Source organism: Anolis sagrei, chromosome 4 (assembly GCF_037176765.1).
Source record: "Anolis sagrei isolate rAnoSag1 chromosome 4, rAnoSag1.mat, whole genome shotgun sequence".
In the NCBI taxonomy this organism is placed as follows: Eukaryota; Metazoa; Chordata; class Lepidosauria; order Squamata; family Dactyloidae; genus Anolis; species Anolis sagrei.
Window position 1 is genome coordinate 91,781,222 of NC_090024.1, and position 19,828 is coordinate 91,801,049.

Sequence of the window (19,828 nt, forward strand, 5' to 3'; positions counted from 1 at the left end):
TGTGGTCCACGGACCACTGGTTGGGAACCACTGTATTGGAGAGCAGTGGACACTCACAAAGTATATGCTTGGAAAAATACCAAACACAAAATGTAATAGAGAAATTAGTTTACCAAAAAATGCCTATATGGGACAGAACCAAAAACAAAAATATGTATACAGGCAGTCCTCAAGTTACAAACGATAGGTTCTGCAGATTTGTTCTTAAGTTTAATTTGTTTATAACTTTGGATAGCATAGGAAAGAGTTGTCTGTGCCCCTCCTCAGATTATTTCACCTCACTTTACTTCCCTGTGTTAATTGGATTTTGAAAAAATTGGTTTGTTGTGGAAACAAAGATTGGTGAGGAAATTTTATTAGAGACACCTTTTCCCCATGATAACTCTTTCAGGATGGAATTTCCCTCCCATTCCTAACTATAAGTCAGATGTTTGTAACTCTGGGACTGCCTGTAGTAGGAAAAATGCACATGGAAACATGTAGGAGTTTCTTTGCAAACATTTTTTTTAGAAATAGTAAACTAATAAAATTAAATCAGTGTAAAAATGAAAAAAAAAAGATCTATTGAGAAAAAACAAAACCAATTCTCTACCTTCTGCCCTCATGTGGGTTTAACCTAAAACATGGTTGTTCATACTTTGAACTGAGACAAGATCAAACAGTCTTTTCACAACCTGGATTGTTCAGATAAAACTGATCATATTTCCAAACGCAGGCAATATGATGTGTTTCAGTTAGTTCAAAATTTAAGGAGGTTCTTTTAGTCCCTGCTTATCTATACCTGTGGTGGTAATGCGGTCATATATGCAAAATAAAAACATTATATCTGAACCAGATCCTAATGTAGTCTGATATAATAATTAAAACTTTGAGTTTGCCCAAATGAAATCCAATTTCAGTACCCCAGCTTCGTTCGGATCTGCAATATGGGGATAATGAAATGGATCTCTTCTACACAACTGTTGTGAGGATTAGTGATGTAACCTCCAGGGAAATGCCATGTTGGATTGTTAACGAAAAGAAGTTTTTGTGACATTTGAAACACTTGGAAATGTTATTTCTTACACATTTTCTTGGACAACAGCCCATTTCATCAGGTGCAAATGACCCTGCATCTGTTGCATGGGCTTCAGTCCATAAAAGTGTATGAGAAATAAAACTTACTTTGCTTTAAAGTGCTGCAAGACTTTACTAAGATAAGATGTGTAAAGGGTTTTCAACAATTAGGGAAATTGCTATGTAAATATTAAGATTTGGTTCACACATGATTGTCACTTGAGATGTGTGATGCTGCATGGAGATTTGCAGAGATAATGGACCATTACTGATATGACATCACAGCCATAGTTTGTGCTGCTATTCACAAGCCTTGTGCTTTCACTCAAGTTAATTCACACACGTCAACCCTAGACATCAAGTGTATAAATGTCAAGTTGAAAGGAGCTGAATACATATTTGTTATTGTTGCATATCTTCATGTCAAGTCTCACTTATGGTGATCTTATCACAGGGCTTTCTTGACAAGATTTATTCAAACGCGTTTTGACATTGCTTTCCTCTTCTTTTTTTGTGTTTCAGGGGTCACAATCAGAGGATGGAATTCCTGGGAGATTCCATCATGCAGTTAGTGGCCACTGAATACTTATTCATACATTTCCCAGATCATCATGAAGGCCACCTGACGGTGAGATTATTATTATTATTATTATTATTATTATTATTATTATTATTATTATTATTATCTGCTGGCTGTTATATTGGATCATACATTGGACACTTCCCAAGTGTCTAGGACTGTGTGATGTATCGGTGAATAATGTGTGCAGATCCCAGTAAGGTGGCCTTTTGCAGCTGCCACCTGGTAATTTTGTCAGCACCAATTGTATTTAAGTGCTGGCCAAGGTCTTTAGGCACTGCACCCAGTGTAGCAATCACCACTGGGACCACCTTTACTGGCTTGTGCCAGAGTCTTTGCTGTTCAATCTTTAAATGTATTTATTTATTTACAGTATTTATATTCCTTGTATCAGCTTGTCCAGTTGCTTCTATTCAATCCTGCTGTCGCCTGGAATTGCAACATCAACAATTCATATTTTGTTTTTTAACGTGATTGTGAGGTTATGAGTATTGTGCTCCAAAATTCTGTCTGTCTGAATTATTCTTACTATTATTATTATTATTATTATTATTACCCTGCTTTATCTCCCTTGAAGGGGACTCAACAGCATCAGCATAATATGCAAACATTAAAACAGGAATTAAATATAGTATTTAAAAATCCCTAGTTAAAAACCATTTAAACAAATTCAAAGTTAAAAGCTACCATCTTTTAGTTTTCCAAGAAGCAGAACTGTGGAATGATGTGGAGGGGAAACACTGCAGAAGCATTATTAGTGTGAATTATTCTAGCCTGACTTAATAGTCCACTGCAAGCTTTTAATAGGCTTCAGTTAATTTGCAGATGTGAATCTGGCTGCATTCAAAGAGATTTTATCTATAGAACCAGGGTGCAATGCCATCTCCTCTTAAAACCAATCAATAGCTTCCTAATAGCAGAACTTGATTTGTTCCTGTTCGAACTAGAGACACTTCTTGTTCATTGAATGCAATTGAAGTAGACGAATGCCATTCAAGTGTATTGTTTGATTGCCTTTGTTCAGGGCTTATAGATAGACCAAGCAGCTCTTTTGTCTAGCTTACCTTGCTTCCAAAATGATGTTTAGTTATAATAACTAGATTGCTAACTGGAGTGCTGTACTGTGAGATGACGACTCTCATGCTGCAGCAGCTCCACTGGTTGCCAGTCCACTTCTGAGCTAAATACAAAGTACCTATAAAGGCCTAAATGGTTTGGGTACAGGCTATTTGTCCAACCACATCTCCCTATATAGGCCATTCCGTGCATTGCGGTCAGCGGAGGAGGTTCTGCTCTCAGTCCCACCCCCATCTCAAGTTCGGCTGATGGGAATGAGAGAGGGGGCCTTCTCTGTGGACGTTCCCCTCCTCTGGAACTCCCTCCCTAAATAAATAAAAAGGGCCCCCACCCTGCTCTCCTTTAAGAAACGTTTGAAGACACCCTTATGCACTTTAGCAAATGGAAAGGAGGAAGACTAAGCTACTACTCCACCAGAATGCTGGTGAACCCAGTTGCACTGTATGTTGGCTGTGATACATTTTTAATAAATACCCATGTTAGCCATTTTAAATACCATTCATGTTTAACTGTTTTTAATTATATATATTTAATGTTTACACATGTCCTAGTTTATTGCCTAATTTGGCTTTTTACTACCTTGTCCCCATTTCAATGTTTAATTCTTTCATTATAAGTTCACTGTTAATTATTTTTTATTATTTTGTATTATTCATGATGTTGCTTGTTTCTTTGTAAGGCATTGAATGTTTGACTGAACCACCGTGAGTCCCCTTTGGGATAGAGATGCTGTCTAGAAATAAATTATTATTATTATTATTATTATTATTATTATTATTATTATTATTATCTAGAACACAACAAGATTAGTCCACAGCAAACAAGATCGCTATGCTGGCTGTTGTATTGGATCACACGTTGGACAAGTGTCTAGGACTGTGTGATGTATCGGCGAATAATGTGTGCAGATCCAAGTAGGGTGGCCTTTTGCAGCTAACAGATGATAATTTTGTCAGCGCCAATTGTGTTTAGGTGCAGGCCAAGGCCTTTAGGCACTGTACCCAGTGCACCGATCACCACTGGGACCACCTTTACTGGCTTATGCCAGAGTCTTTGCAGTTCGATCTTTATATCCTCATATTGTGTCAGCTTTTCTAGTTGTTTTTTTTCAATCCTGCTGTTGCCTGGGATTGCAACATCAACGATCCATACTTTGTTTTTTAACACAATCATGTGGTCAGGAGTATTGTGTTTCAAAACCGTCAGTCTGAATTTGGAAGTCCCAGAGGAGTTTGACACGTTCATTTTCCGTAATTTTTTCAGGCTTATGATCCAACCAGTTCTTTGTCACAGGCAGATGGTATTTGTGGCACAAGTTCCTATTATTACTATTATTCCTCACTCTTTTGTGGAACTGGTCAAGTCTATAGCTGCTTGGCTTCAGTATAGGAGTGTCAGGTGACCACAGGCAATTCAAATGGCCCATCTTTGGCTCTCTTGGTTGAGTGTGCCATAGCACTGTTGAAAAGAATTTATAAAGATCTAGATTAAGTGGTAATCATGAAGTCCTCCATATGTTGATGGGCTGCAAATCCCATTATTCCTTAACCACTGGTTATACTGGCCAGGTGACTAGGGACAGCATTTCAAAAACTGGAGAGCCACGTGGTTTCATACCTTGATTTAGAATCATAAAGATACTTGTGCCTTGTGTTTGACCTAGAAGGATGTCACTTTCTTATCAGATGTGACTGCCAATCTTTTTAAAGAGTTCTGTACTAGGAAGGAGGTCCGGCTCGTGCAAATTGATTGCTCTCCTCTGCCAGCATCTTCCTTTGCTCTTTTGAGATTTCAATCCAAGAATACCAGCAGCCGTAGTTTCAAAGAGCTGTGTGCTCTTTGAACCTGGAGTTGAAGAGGCAGAGTGTTTTAATGTTTAACAAAAACTATGTTGCCAGCTGTCAAGGCCTCTCCCCCTTCCACTTTATTACCTTGATGCCCTTGAGCTCCTTTTTGCCCAAGACCTTCTATTAAACATAATTTGAGTATATCTCCATTCCTTTTGCTGTTGAATAAAATATCATATGTTAAATTTCTTATCAACAGGCCTGCCCCTGTCTGAGTTTTCTTTCATCTAATCAAACAGAAATAATCTTTTTTAAAAAAAATGCTTTTATGTTTCATGCACGCATTACCTTCCATTTCACAGTATTATTGTCTTCTCTCAGCCACCGCCCATATCTTTCAATCTTTCTCAGAAATTTCTCCTCCTTGGCTATTCATCCAAGTCTTCGCATCCTATGCAAATTTCAACATATAGTTAAGTTTCTACTTTCCAAGTCACTGATTCATAGTAGAAGTTGTCCCAACAATAAGTTACAAGCTTAGTCTTTTGAAGAGTTGCTGCTGTTAATTAAAGCACTTGGTTCCCTCATCCTGTCAACCAGTTCTTGGGTCTCACTGTTGCTACAGATGACTGCATTTTTAAAAAATTAGCACAGCTCTCCTCTTACAAAGGACATTTCGGGTACCAACTTATTTTGTCCTGCCTGAGGGGATTACATGTTGTCAGGTCTGTCTTGCATTAAATTGGCCAAAGCCATAATAGCATTCACAGATCCAGAACGAGAGTAATAAATCTATAGCCAAGTAGCATGATCCATACAACATCCTTTTGAGAATTGGAAAGGATTATATGTAAGGAGTATCATAGGCACTTAGCAGGATACTGTTGTGACTCAGCTGGAACCACAGAGTGTCTCTGATGAGGATGATGGGATTCAGGATCACAATCTGGTTCAAAATGTCCCTGTTATAGTTAATGAGGAACAGGGTGTAGAAGTTCAGTTTCTCACAGGAAGGAATGAGTTTGTTGCTACTGAAACTAGCCAGGTGCAGGTGCAAATTGACTCAGAAAAGGAGGACAGTCCTCAGCCTGATAATGAGCAGGAAGGCAAACAGGATAACACTAACGAACAGACTGACCTTGACAAAGTGGGAACCTTAGATCAAGCTGACCGTTTGGAATTCAGAGTTCGAAGGAGTGTGAGAATAGCTAACAAGAAGGAGGTCATAGGCCAAAGAAAGGCCTTCATGTTTTGCAAAGGTTATTAAGCTGTGTGTTTGGGACCAAACCTTTGTCAGAGCAACTTTTCGTTTAACCAAGAAGCTTGCATTTTGCTTGTCTGGATTGTCTTGCAGTTCTTGTGTTCATGGTTTCAGGACTCAGTCATGTTCTCATGGGATTTTGCTCTGCTGGTGTCTTTTTGGATTATGCCTCAAAGAGTTATTTTGTATTGATCTTTTGGAACATTACTTCTGCTTTTAATAACTTTTTATCTTTTATTTTTTAATAAACCATAAAGACTTCTGGCTGTGTGCAGTTTGGTGTTTTCAGCAAAGTGAACCTATTCTGAGGTGCGACAGATACCCATTTTTATCTGGTATTAATTCCATACACAGTTAAAGGAGAATACAGTCTATAGCACTGCTTTTTAAATAGTGGGTCCTGACCCCAAATGGGCTCCCCTTAGCTCAACGTTGGGCTCATGAAAAATTTGGAGCAGAAAAATGCCACCCATTTACACCAATCTGTTAGCAACAACATGCAATGTTTACAGTTGACTGCAGAAAATACTTCAACTGTACTCCACAAAAAAATAAAACAGACCTATTTAGTAAGCATTGCAAATGCTGATTTATTATCAATAAATGTTTGGTTTTTAAACTTATTTTATATACTGTATATACTCGAGTATAAGAGGAGTTTTTCAGCCCTCTTTTAATGCTGAAAAAGCCCCCCTTGGCTTATTCTTGAGTCAAAGTTATTTATTATTTTACTCTGTTGTTGTGGTTATATTATTATTATTATTATTATTATTACATGTATTATTTATTATAATTATACATATAATTATTAGAAGGATACGAAAGCACATTTCCATGGTTTAATGAGAATTGGACAGTCTTATCTTAAGTTAGAGTTTTATATACATATTCAAAAACATTAACCTACTGATGCCTCAATTAATGTAATTTTATTGGCATCTATTTTTATTTTGAAATGTACCAGTAGCTGCAGCATTTCCCTCTCTCAGCTTATACACGAGTCAATTCATTTTCCCAGTTTTTTTGTGGTAAAGTTAGATGTCTCGGCTTATTTTCGGGTCAGCTTATATTCGAGTATATACGGTGCCTATATACTTGGAATCATGTAAAAATTTATCAGGCAAAAAGGGGTCACGAATGGAAAAGGAGTAAGAAGCCCTTAACTAAAGCAGCCCGTGGGTTACATGCAAAGCTTGAGAGGTCCCCTATGACCCTTCAGGCCTTCAGGACCCCAATATTTTTTTTAATCAAAAGTGACACAGGGATAAGAAAAAGGCTCTGTAGCATGAGCCTCCCTATGAACCATGCTTTGAATAGTTTTGGAGGATTAGCAGCATTATGAGACTTCCTGACATCATTACTAGATAAACCTAGCAGTAGCTGGTGATGGCACATAATAATCATGCATCATGAGCGATGTGTGAAATAGCAGCTCATCAGGGTACATGGCCTCCTTCTACTCACAGTAGACTTTTAAAAAGAGAAAGGAAGAGAACTCTCTCCTTGATTTGACTATTAGGAAGAGTCATACTGATAGTGATGTCCTTGGTTTCTAAATCAGAATCTCTCTTGTCCTTTTACCTTCTATCCAAATGTGAGTTAGGGTGTGCTCAGTAATTCTTCAGTGAGAAAATTGGGCTGTAGCATTTTAACCTTCCTGAAAGAGACCTTGCAGTTCGCCATTTGTCATTTTCTTCTGCAACACATAACCATAGAAGAGGATAAGGATGTGTTCCAGGATATATTGTCTGGGTAGGCCTAAGTGGACATCACCCTGAATGTAGACTCTGGCAGGTGCCAAAGAATTAAGCATACAGGGATCTGTTGCAAACACTGGAGAGAAATCTGTGTAGAAACTGCAAGGACTAAGCTTAAAAGTTATTATCATTACATTGTTAGTGTGTTAGTTGTAAACCGCCTTGAGCCCCCCCAGGGGTGAGAAGGGCAGTATATAAATACAGTAAATAAATAAATAAATAATCAGTTTGGGATAGCCAACACTGAGTACATTGTGTCTGCTTCATTGATTGATTTGATTTATCCCTTCCTTTCCCTCAGACTTGGGACTCAAAGTAGCTGACGACTTCTCTGGGTTCATTTCTATAGGTTCTGTACCCACCCATTGCTCAAATATATATATATATATTTAAAAAATCTCAAAAATCTCTATGTTGATATGTAGACATATGATGCCGTAGCTTCCCATCGTTTCCCAGATCCTCAGGTTCTCTTCAGCAGTTGTTTGAGTTGTTCTCTTTTTCTATATACAAGGGAAACAATTTTACTTTACCATTGTATGTAGTGGGAGTTGAGCATCCATGGATTTTGGTGCACACAAGGGCCTACTGTATTACATATCGATGTATATCAGTGGAAGAAAGCATGGTAGCACTTGACTAAAAGAGCATTTAACTGACATGGATTTCTTGATAGCTGTTGCGGAGCTCCCTGGTCAACAACAGGACACAGGCCAAAGTGGCAGAAGAACTGGGCATGCAAGAATTCGCCATCACTAATGACAAAACCAAGCGACCTGTAGCCTTGCGAACAAAGACACTAGCAGATCTTTTGGAATGTGAGTGCAAAGTTCATTACATCATTTTCCATATTAAGTCAATTGGATTTTTTTAAGTTGTTTTTTTCTTTTGTTTATTCGGTATAAATAGGTTGTGTTATATTGTCGAATGTGTTATCTTGATGTAATTGTCTGTATGATTTCTGTCTGGCAATTGAGTGTTTGCCTTACATCTTGGAAACCACCCTAAGTCCTTTTGGTGAGATATACAAATAAACTATTATTCTTATTCTTAAGTTGCATAAAAAAGGTAGCAGAGGCAAAAGGGTATCCTGAGCAACTAAACATGCTGTTTTGCACCCCAGTGATCATCCCTGTATAACTTCATCTAGAGTAGCACTGAAGACCTATGACATGTTTAAGGTGAAATTTTAAAAGAGACAGTTTGTCTTCTTTGTCCAACAAGGTTTGATCAGCAGTTATTTATTTGTTTATTTATCTGTCAAATTGTTCTTTACCCTCCATGGACTTGAGGATAGAATTAATAGGGATTACAGCATTTCCTGTGGAGTAGATTGGGCTGGAGAAGAGTGACAAACTCAAGGTCATACACCGAGTTTATTGACTGAGAGTTATACATTCACTAGTAAAAGAATCAAGCATTATCTTGGTTGGAATGTCTCTTAGACTAATACCCCAAAACCTACAAAGATACGTAGCTATCAGTGTTGTCTATCTTGTGCCTACATTGATTCATAATGCCACTGCAGAGACCTGGGAGGTATGGGTCTGGCCACTCTACCTCTGAGAAGGGGGCAGCCCCATAATAACTGGGGGAGGGGGGGCTATCTGTCCTTGCCTTCCAGTTGTTGTTTGCTTTAAACTTGTGTTGTGATATGGGAAGGCAGCTATACAGTGGATGAAAATGGTACTGCAAACTTAAAAGACACAGTCAAGTTAAAATTGGAGCCCCCGGTGGCGCAGTGGGTTAAACCCCTGTGCCAGCAGGACTGAGGATCGACAGGTTGCAGGTTCGAATCTGGGGAGAGAGCGGATGAGCTCCTTCTATCAGCTCCAGCTCCTCATTAGGGGACATGAGAGAAGCCTTCCACAAGGATGGTAAAAATATCAAAACATCTGGGCGTCCCCTGGGCAACATCCTTGCAGACGGCCAATTCTTTCACATCAAAAGCGACTTGCAGTTTCTCAAGTTGCTCCTGACACGACAAAAAAAGTGAAAATTAAGTAGTACTTTTAAAATCCAAATAGCGTTGATGTTCCCACATCAAGGGCTCCCTTACTTTGCATGCTGAGTTAGAGTTATTCATAACTGTATTGTCTTGGAACCATGATATAAACAGACTGAGGGCCTTCACACTGTTATTACTGGTATGTTGTATAGAGCAAGTGGATATGAATATGTCAAACAGGGATGTGTTATTGCCCCAACCTTATTTTCCATTTTCATTGCTATGATACTTCATCTTGTTGGTGAGAAGCTTCCCACCAATGTGGAAATCACCTATTGGAAAGATGGCAAGCTATTTAACTTCCGTGGACTGAAAGCCAAAATCAAGGTCACAACAACATCTGTTATAGAACTCCAATATGTCGATGATAACTTCATCTGCTCATTTAGAAGAAGACCTACAAGACACTTTAAACACCTTTGCAGAAGCATATGAGAAGCTCAGACTCCCATTGAACATCGAGAAAACCAAAGTGCTCTTCCAGCAGTCACCAGCCAATCCCTCTGCTATGCCAGAAATACAGCTTAATTGTGTAACATTAGAAAATGTTGACCGTTTCCGCTACCTTAGCAGCAACCTCTCCACAAAAGTCAACGTTGAAGCTGAAATACAACTCCGCTTGAGCTCTGTGAGCGCAGCATTTTTCCAAATGAAGCAGAGAGTGTTTGAGGATTGGGACATCCATAGGGAGACCAAGGTGCTTATTTAATAAAGCTTTTGTCCTCCCAACCCTGCGAAACGTGGACTGTCTACAAATGTCACACTCAACTCCTGGAACGATCCCATCAGCATTGCCTTCGGAAAATCTTGCAAATTTCTTGGGAAGTCAGGCGGACAAATGTCAGTGTCCTGGAAGGAAAAAAAACCCACGAGCATTGAAACGACGTTCCTACGCCATCAACTCCACTGGACTGGCCATGTTGTTCAAATGCCCAAAGCAGTTACTATACTTCCAACTCAAGAACAGAAAATGAAATGTTGGTGGACAGGAAAAGTGACTTAAAGATGGGCTTAAAGCTTATCTTGAAAACCGTGGCATAAACACCGAGAACTGGGAAGGTCTGTCCTTTTAGCGCTTTCACTGGCAGTCAGCTGTGACCAGCAGTGCTGCAGAATTCAAAGAGGCAAGAATGAAGGAAAAAGGGGAAAAATGTGCCAAGAGGAAGATGTGTCAAGCCAATCCTGATTGGGACTACCTTCCACCTGAAGGGCCTGCCTTCCACCTGGAAACTAATGTCCTCACTGTGGAAGAACATATGGATCAAGAATAGGGCTCCATAGTCACCAACATATCCACCGCCAAGACACTGCACTTGGAAGGCCATCATACTCGGACAATGAGGAATCGCCTAAGTAAGTAAAGTATAGATATGTTACTTATCACTATTATTACTGGTATGTGGTATGGAGCACGTGGATATAGATATGTATCACAATATAATGCTAGAACCCCCGGTGGTGCAGTGGGTTAAACGCCTGTGCCCGCAGGACTGAGGACCAACAGGTCACAGGTTCGAATCCGGGGAGAGGCGCATGAGCTCCCTCTATCAGCTCCAGCTCTTCATGCGGGGACATGAGAGACGCCTCCCACAAAGATGATAAAAACATCCATTCATCCGGGCGTCCCCTGGGCAACGTCCTTTCAGGTGGCCAATTATCTCACACCAGAAGCAACTTCAGTTTCTCAAGTCTCTCCTGACACGACAAAAAAAAAAAAAGACAGTATAATCCTGTTACATCATTCTTATGCTTGCAGATTTTCCATGGAAATTGGGTTGTCTGCCATAGGAAACAGTGCATTGATCTCAACAGGCCTTGACCCGTTCCAGCAGGGCTCTTCTTGTGTTCTTTATGATTTGAACTCATTTCTCTCTGGGACACATCTGCCTCTATTCACTGTCTCAAAATAGCTAGGTAGATTAATAAACCCTACTTGTTTTTGTACTAGCAAATGAAAAAGAGTATAGCAAATATATTCTCCTCCTTGTTGGATTTGCTTTTGCTAAATTGTAAACTTTATTCTTACATTCCTTAAAAAGTGTTTTGAGTTGTGTTTCTTGCAATATGCCTCTGTATATTTCATCTAATCAATTCATTGCTGTTAATGGAAAAACAAACCATAATCCTTCAGCCGATCTTAACCATGGCTAAACATTATGTTTGCATCATCTGAAAGCCATTCAGGAGTTGCAAGTCACCTTCAATCTAGTTTCAAGTCCTTTTGAATATGAATACCCTGATTAGCTTTAATGTTCCTGGAAATAGAAGCCTTAACCCGGATAAAGGTTAAATGAAGGGCAGGTGTGAGTTTTCGCCAGAGGCGATGCACTCGGAAGGGGGTATTATATGCTCCAGGAGTTCGTTACTTAAGAAACAAGATGCATTATATTGGTAGTAGCCTGTAATGTCTGTGGCAGGAAAGGAAACATCATAAGAGGTATTACCTGCTCTTAGATATTCCTGTGTGACTAAAGAGACAAAGGAAAATATTTCATTTGTAATATAATCAGTTTGCAGTTTTATAAATGACATTGCTTCCAAAGGTACAGTGTTTCCAGAACTATCCAAATGCTGAAGTATGAATCACCTTTCCATTAATTTTAAGGGCTTTAAAAAAAGATCTTCTTCCAGTGCAAGTGAAGTGGCAATAAATATCAGGCTGAGGAAGTTAATCTCTATCCAGAGCATTTTAATACATTTTGTGAGTTGAGCAGGCCCGGTTTCTCTTGCCAAATCCTTTTAGTAAATGGAAGTTTTTCGCAAACAATCCTGATTTATAACCAAAGCATTGAGAGCGTATACTTTGCCTTGATTTATTTCTAAGAAGTTATAGTCTGCTGGCAAAACCGCAGGATTTGAACAGCTGGCACTGCCCCAACTCTTCAGAATGTTTCCTTTCATTAATTTGTGCAGATGTTGACATTTTCAGTGACTTCCTTCTCCATTCTTGTCAAGAAGGAGAAGTTAACTCTTACAGCACAGGATAGGTTTCTCAATGACCTTCTACCTCGCTCCAGTAAACACTTGCCCTACAAGTGCTGGATAGAAGCAGCAAGAGAAGAACATTGCTTGGATTTGTCAGTCAAAGCAATTAGAAACACTGGGTTAAATAATAATAATAATAATAATAATAATAGTAATAATAATAATAATAATACTTTATTTATGCCCCGCTCCATCTCCCCCAGGGGAACTCAGGGCGGCTTACCTGAGGCCATGCCCATCAACACAATAAACACAGTATACACAAAACATAAAATGCAAAAACCAATATAAAAAACAACACAGCAATATAAAATCAACATCAAGCACAAAAAATTCCACAGGGCAGGGCCACTTCAGAATAAAAATTTAAAATTTAAAAAACAATGGGAGATAGGCAATGTAGGATTGTCATGACGGGAAACAGGGATGAGAAGGGATTTAATTGCACAAGCCATGATCTAAAGTGCTTCTGTGGTCAGTAGTTGCATATGGTGTCTTAAACTTTGGGGAGGGGTCCTGTGTTGCGTAGTCATTGTTAGGGAACACTGCCCTAAAATATACACGCCAAAATCCAAAAACTCAAAAACCTATTTAAAGAAGCTTCTCTGCTCTTTTCAGTCTTCCTAGTTTTCTTTCAAACTCTTACTTTCAGCACACATACAGTCTGGGCACAGAGAATGGGCCCGTAAACCCTTTTTATTAAGGAAAACGACCCTAAAATCCAAAAACAAACAGGATACAAAAGTTGAGCATCAGCTCATTAGGAGCGAAGTGTGAAGTGCCATGTGATGTGGCTGTAAAGAATTCAGAGCTTAGGAGGCAAACATGCAGAGTCCAATCTTTAAAAATATCACAAAAGGTTTATTTAGATAAAAATATTCCACAGATGGTATACCACACCTAAACAATTAGCCAAAATGTATAAAACAGCTTCAGATACGTGTTGGAAATGCCATGAGCAACTTGGATCCTTTTTCCATATGTGGTGGACATGTAAAGTAGCTTTCAAGTTTTGGACAGAAATACACGAAGAAGTACAGAAGATTTTAAAAATAAAGTTCACCAAAAAAACGGAGTACTATTTACTTGGGTTTACAGATCTAGATCTAGATCTACAACTAAATGAACAAGAAGATAAGCTTTTTACATTTATGACAACTGCCACCAGAATTGTCTTTGCAAGAGAATGGAAGCAAGAATTAAATCCACCTATGTTGTTCATTCGTTCAGTCGTCTCCGACTCTTCGTATAGAAGAGTGGATAGGAAAAATTAGGGAAATTATGGACATGGATGAATTGACATTTTTGTTGAAAAAAAATGGGTAATACGTTAAAAAGAACAAATTGGGACCCCCTCTACAGCTACCTGGAGAAATTGCGAAAATAGAAGACACGATAGACGTTTACTTTTTTTAGGGAATATTTTTTTAATAATAAAAAGACATTAACCAAGAAGCTGGAATAGAAGTCAATTTTCTTTTTTTTCTTTTTCTTTTTGTACCTTTTTTTTTTTACTTTTTTCCCTTATATACTTCTCTCTTTTTCTCTCTTTCTATATTGTTATTGTTCTCACTCTTTTGTTGTATTATGGAAAATAAAATTCTTTAAAAAAAAAGAATTCAGAGCTTAGGAGGCAAACATGCAGAGTCCAATCTTTAAAAATATCACAAAAGGTTTATAATAATAAGAAGTAACTGCATTTCTTAATAATCAAGAACTGGGTCTGAGCTACTCTAACACCCATGTCTTCTAAGGTTTCAAGAGAGGAAAAAAAACCTCAATCACTACATCTCTCCTGACACACAAGCAGAGAGAGATCTCAAAGCACACAGCACATGCTCTCCATACTAAAGTGTAAGAAGGCAGAAGGCGGATTCAAAAAAGCTTGCAGTAGAAAAGTATCAATTTTAACAACTAATCAGAATGAAAGCAGGAACAGAGAGGAAAGAAGAAATTAGATACATTCAAACTGTCATTCAAGAGATATGGGGAAAAGGAAACCTTTAGTCTATACTAATCTAACTAACCTGTTCCTCATCGAGGACTTGGGCAGTGTTGAATTACAACAGCACAAAAGCATGAAAACAGCACAGCCATTCTCAAAACTGCTCCACTTCTGTGTCTCTTATTTGACACTAGAGTACAATACAAATGCCTTGTCCCATCAAAACCGCACTACCCTTCCTTGTTTTCTAATTCATTGCTGTTTTCCAGTTACACAACTTCCTGTCTTCTTAACATGTGTACCATTTAGACCAGTAATTAATTTTATTTGGGGAGGGGTTCTCTTGGGTTTTGTCCATTACTTTTGTTACCATGTTGGTAATATTATTTTCTGATGTTTTTATTGAGCTTATACATTCCCAGTGTCATGAGATTGATTCTATATAGATTGCTCTCCTATACTAGGGAAATTTCAGCCAAACCTAATTTGGTTGGAGTGGGTAGGAATAGTAAACCATCAGGAAGATGTCCTCTGCCCACTATCTCACCATAACATCTAACAATCCCCTTTAGTAGCGAGCCTCTATGTCAGATTTGAGGCAAATGGTCTTCATTAAATTTCAAAGATTTTCTCCTTACTGCCTCCCTATAGTTTGGGATGCTTTTTAAAATTCTTTCTTTCCACAAAGAATAATATTTTCTGCTTATTGTGCATCAAATAATGTTTTTTTGTGCAGAAAAATCTGGTATTTCATTGCCAAAAAGTGTGGAGTAATTTGTAAATGAGCCCACATTGCTAAGCATGGATAAATTGTGCTTGGAAAATCCCCAAACTTCTTTTTTTTTTTTTCAAATTTTCCCAGTAGTACAGGGGATCCCAGTGGTTAAAACAGCCCTTGTTCATCAAGGAGGAGAAAATAGGCCAATATTCTTTTACATCCTGAGCAGATGGATTTCTCTCTTGGTTCCTAATACCTGTGATTCTAGAGACCAAATTCCATTCCATGTAGTACCTGACAGTATAAATGATAAGTGGGCCAGCTCACTGTTTTTAAATATCCTTTTTTTCTTTTGAAACAGTGTCTTTCAGGTGTCCTCTATGTATGCTGTGGGCCTTTGCAACCATGCTATCTCTTTCCTTCATTTTGCCTTTCCTTGTTCCCAAGGTGGCGGAAACACCACTAGCCGAGCCATCTGTCTTTCTTTTTTCTGCCTTAATTTGAACTGTGGCAGCTTTCTTGATTTGGAGGTTTGGGGATATAAAAAGGGGACATTTGTAATGAAAGACCTTGAAAGTTCTCCAGTATGCCAGTTCTCTAAAAGTGTTTTTAAACCTGACAACTAAGAGTAATATTCCATCCTTGTTTTTATGCTTGTTCCCTCCCACTCCAGCCTTTATTGCTGCTCTGTACATAGACAAGGACCTGGAGTATGTCCACACCTTCATGAACGTCTGCTTCTTTCCACGACTAAAAGTAAGAACACAAGCCATTTCACATACTTACACAGAGCAAATATGAGTTTGAACTTCAGGTGTACACTCAATAAGGAGTACCTGCAGGGTAACATAAATGTATTTTTTGGGAAAGGTGGGCAACTGGGATACCTTTATATCCCAAAACCCTCCAAAGGCCACACAGACTACTAAAAAAATAAATCCAGTCCCCATCCCTCAAAGTTGTAGGGAGTCAAAAATATGTATACAAGTTATTTTATTTAAAAAAAAACTAGCTTGCATACCCGACATTGCCCAGGTTATTAGAAGAAGTTGAGTTTTTTTATTTTACAAAATGTATAAGGTTGTGGGTGAACTACAACTCACATCATGCCAGGTTAACCACCCGAAACTCTATCAATACTTAAAGTTTGTCATGTTGGGCAAGTTTGCTCTAGATCAGTGTTTCTCAACCTGGGGGTCGGGACCCCTGTGGGGGTCGCGAGGGGGTGTCAGAGGGGTCACCAAAGACCATCAGAAAACAGTATTTTCTCTTTGTCATGGGTGTTCTGTGTGGGAAGTTTGGTCCCATTCTATCATTGGTGGGGTTCAGAATGCTATTTCATTGTGGGTGAACTATGAATCCCAAAAACCACAACCTCTAAATGGCAAGGTCTATTTTCTCCAAACTCTACCAGTGTTCACATTTGGGCATATTGATTATCTGTGCCAAGTTTGATCGAGATCCATCACTGAGTCCACAGTGTTCTCTGAATGTAGGTGAACTACAACTCCAAAAACTCAAGGTCAGTGTCCACCAGACTCTCCAAGTATTTCTCTTGGCCATGGGAATTCTGTGTTCCAAGTTTGATTCAATTCCATCATTGGTGTAGTTCAAAAGGCTCTTTGATTTTAGGTGAACTATAAATCCCAGCAACTCCAAAATTCCCAAATGAAAAATCAATCCCCTCCAACCCCACCAGTATTCAAATTTGGACGTATCGGGTATTTGTGCCAAATTTGGTCCTGTGAATGAAAATATATCCTGCATATCATATTTATATTATAATTCATAACAGTAGCAAAATTAAAGAAATAGCAACGAAAATAACGTTATGGTTGGGGGTCACCACAACAAGAGGACCTTTACTAAGGGGTCGCAGCATTAGGAAGGTTGAGAACCACTGCTCTAGATGCATCATCGGTGAGATTCAGTGTCCTCTCTGACAGCAGGATGAATTAAAACCCCCACCATGGTGAATCAGTCCCATCAAATCCCTCCAGTACGTTCAGTTGATCATGGAGGTTTTGTGTGCCAAGTTAGGTCCAGGTTCAACATCGGTGGGATGCAGAGTGCTCTTTGTTTGCAGGTGAACTATAAATCCTAGTACCTACAACTAACAAATGTCAAGGCCAATTCCCCGCAAACCCACCTGTATTCAAATGTTTACATATTGGGTATGCATGCCAAATTTGGTGCAGATCCATCGTTGTTTGCATTCACAGTACTCTCTGGATGCAGGTGAATTATAATTCTTATAAATCAAGGTGAATCTTCCCCAAACTCCTCCTGCATTATTTACTGGTCGTGGGGATTCTATGTGCCAAGTTAGTTCCAAGTCCATCATTGGTGGGGTCCAGAGTGCTCTTTGATTGCAGGTGAACTATAAATCCCAGTACCTACAATGGCTATAAATAAAGGTGAATTCCTCCAAAACCTCTCTGGTATTTTTCTTTGGTCATGGGGTTCTTTGTAGTCCATGTACATTGTCAGTGGAAGTCACAGTGCTCTGACTTGATGCAGGGTGAAATACAACTTCCATCATGTGGAGTCATCCCCCAACCCCCCTCCCCCCAGTATGTTTAGTAGCTGCTCTGTTTGTTGTGCAGAGTAGGAAAGGGTTAAGGGAGAGGCAGTGGGCAGGATCATGCAAATTACACACCAATGGAGAGAGTAAGAATCACTGGGATATCTGTAGGTAGAGGAAACTCATAAAATCTAGGCTGAAATTGTCCCTGAATGAAAGCATTCCTTGGGTGGTGGGCACTGGGCACTATGGTATTTGGGGAGGACATCGATAGGTGTTGGGCTACATGCTCATGGTGCTCGCTATAACCTGAAATGTTTTTGGAGGGAGGGCTTTTAGTGGCTTCTTAGCACTGTGGGTTAAAGCTGTTTGTGGAAGCAGGAGCCTCTCTGTGGAAGTGGGTACCCCAGCCACATACGCACATATGTATTTTCACTTTTAATATGTATATAGATGTGAAACAGGGTCTTTATCACCTATTCAATATTGTTATATCTGGGCTTCCATGGGAAGTAGTTCACCCTCTTATGGCTAGAAAAACATCAGTCTGTGGACTCTGGAGATGTCAATGTTTTATATAGCAGAAACTTAATTTTGTTGCTTTTTAAATCTGTTTTTGTTTGTTGTTCTAATTTAGGTGCACTTTCCAATAGCAAAACTCCCATTTGTACCTTAAAACTGTTCTCTGTTTCCAACCTATTTCTCCTTCCCGAATTTCAGCTCGTTGTTATTTTTCCATTTTCCTCCACATCATCCTAGGAGTTCATTCTAAACCAAGACTGGAATGATCCAAAGTCCCAGCTGCAGCAGTGCTGCTTAACTCTCCGCACAGAAGGGAAAGAGCCAGACATCCCACTCTATAAGTAAGGAGCTTGTCTCGTCTTCCTTGCCTAAGCTAATTATCACTTTGCAAGCCAACTCTCACTTTCAGCTTTACACACATGGCATGTATTTTTGTCCCTCTTTCCACACAACTTGTATCCAGCATTATCTGCCTTTAATTTGAGAAAGGAATCCATTCCCATTTTTTAAACCAATAGCTGTCTTTCAATGTGTTTTTGGAGACTTTCATGGCCGGAATCACTGGGTTGCTGTGAGTTTCCCAGGCTGTATGGCCATGTTCCAGAAGCATTCTCTCCTGACCTTTCACCTGCATCTATGGCAGGCATCCTCAGAGGTTGAGAGGTCTGTTGAATATTAGGCAAATGAGGTTTATATATCTGTGGAATGTCCAGGGTGGGAGAAAGAATTCTTTTCTGCTGGAGGCAAGTGTGAATGTTGCAGTTGTCCAGCATTTAATGACCTTGCAGCTTCAAAACCTGTCTGGTTGCTGCCTGGTAGGGTCCTTTGTTGGAAGGTGTTAGCTGGACCTGATAGATTCTTGTCTGGAATTCCTCTGTTTTTGAGTGTTATTCTTATTTACTGTCCTTGTTTTAGAGTTTCTTTTAATACTGGTAGCCAGATTTTGTTCATTTTCATGGTTTCCTCCTTTCTGTTGAAATTGTCCACATGCTTGTGAATTTCAATGGCTTCTCTGTGTAATCTGACATGTGGTTGTTAGAGTGGTCCAGCCTGTCTGTCTTCTCCAATAATATGCTGTGTCCAAGTTGGTTCATCAGGTTGTTTGCTATGGCTGACTTCTCAAGTTGAATTTGTTGCAGTGGCTTTCATGGTCCTTGATGCATTTTTGGGCAATGCTGTGTTTGGTGGTCCCTATTTAGATTCGTCCTCAGCTGCAAGATATACGGTAGACTCCTGCAGAGGTGAGAGGATACCTCTTGTCCTTTGCTGAACGTAGCATTTGTTGGATTGTCTTAGTGGGTCTGTAGATGGGTTGTAGGTGGTGTTTCTTCATCAGTTTCCCTGTGCAGTCAGTGGTTCCCTTGATGTATGGTAAGAACATTTTTTCTCAGGGTGCAGACATGTAGCCCGGTTTGGGGGGGGGGGGGCTTGAGGGGCTTCAGCCCCCCCCCCCCCGAAATTCTCAGGGTGGTCCACAAGAAGGCCTTACTGGTACATTATTTAAACTGTTATGTTTATTCATATCATTATCTGATCACCATACTCATGCATGGGGGTATTGAGATAATGATACAAAAAGTTTGCTAGGGTAGATCCTCTCTCACTCAG

At 39.4% G+C, this 19,828-nt stretch overlaps 1 protein-coding gene across 1 annotated transcript in view; it reads left to right on the plus strand.

Moving 5' to 3' along the window:
- DROSHA (drosha ribonuclease III) overlaps positions 1 to 19,828 on the plus strand; it is a 164,123-nt gene that overhangs the window by 122,202 nt on the left and 22,093 nt on the right. Inside the window, exons 26-29 of the mRNA XM_060774694.2 lie at positions 1,579 to 1,684; positions 8,195 to 8,336; positions 15,848 to 15,930; positions 18,458 to 18,561. Of these exons, the coding sequence (XP_060630677.2) occupies positions 1,579 to 1,684; positions 8,195 to 8,336; positions 15,848 to 15,930; positions 18,458 to 18,561 (435 nt within the window). The remainder of the gene's footprint in view (positions 1 to 1,578; positions 1,685 to 8,194; positions 8,337 to 15,847; positions 15,931 to 18,457; positions 18,562 to 19,828) is intronic.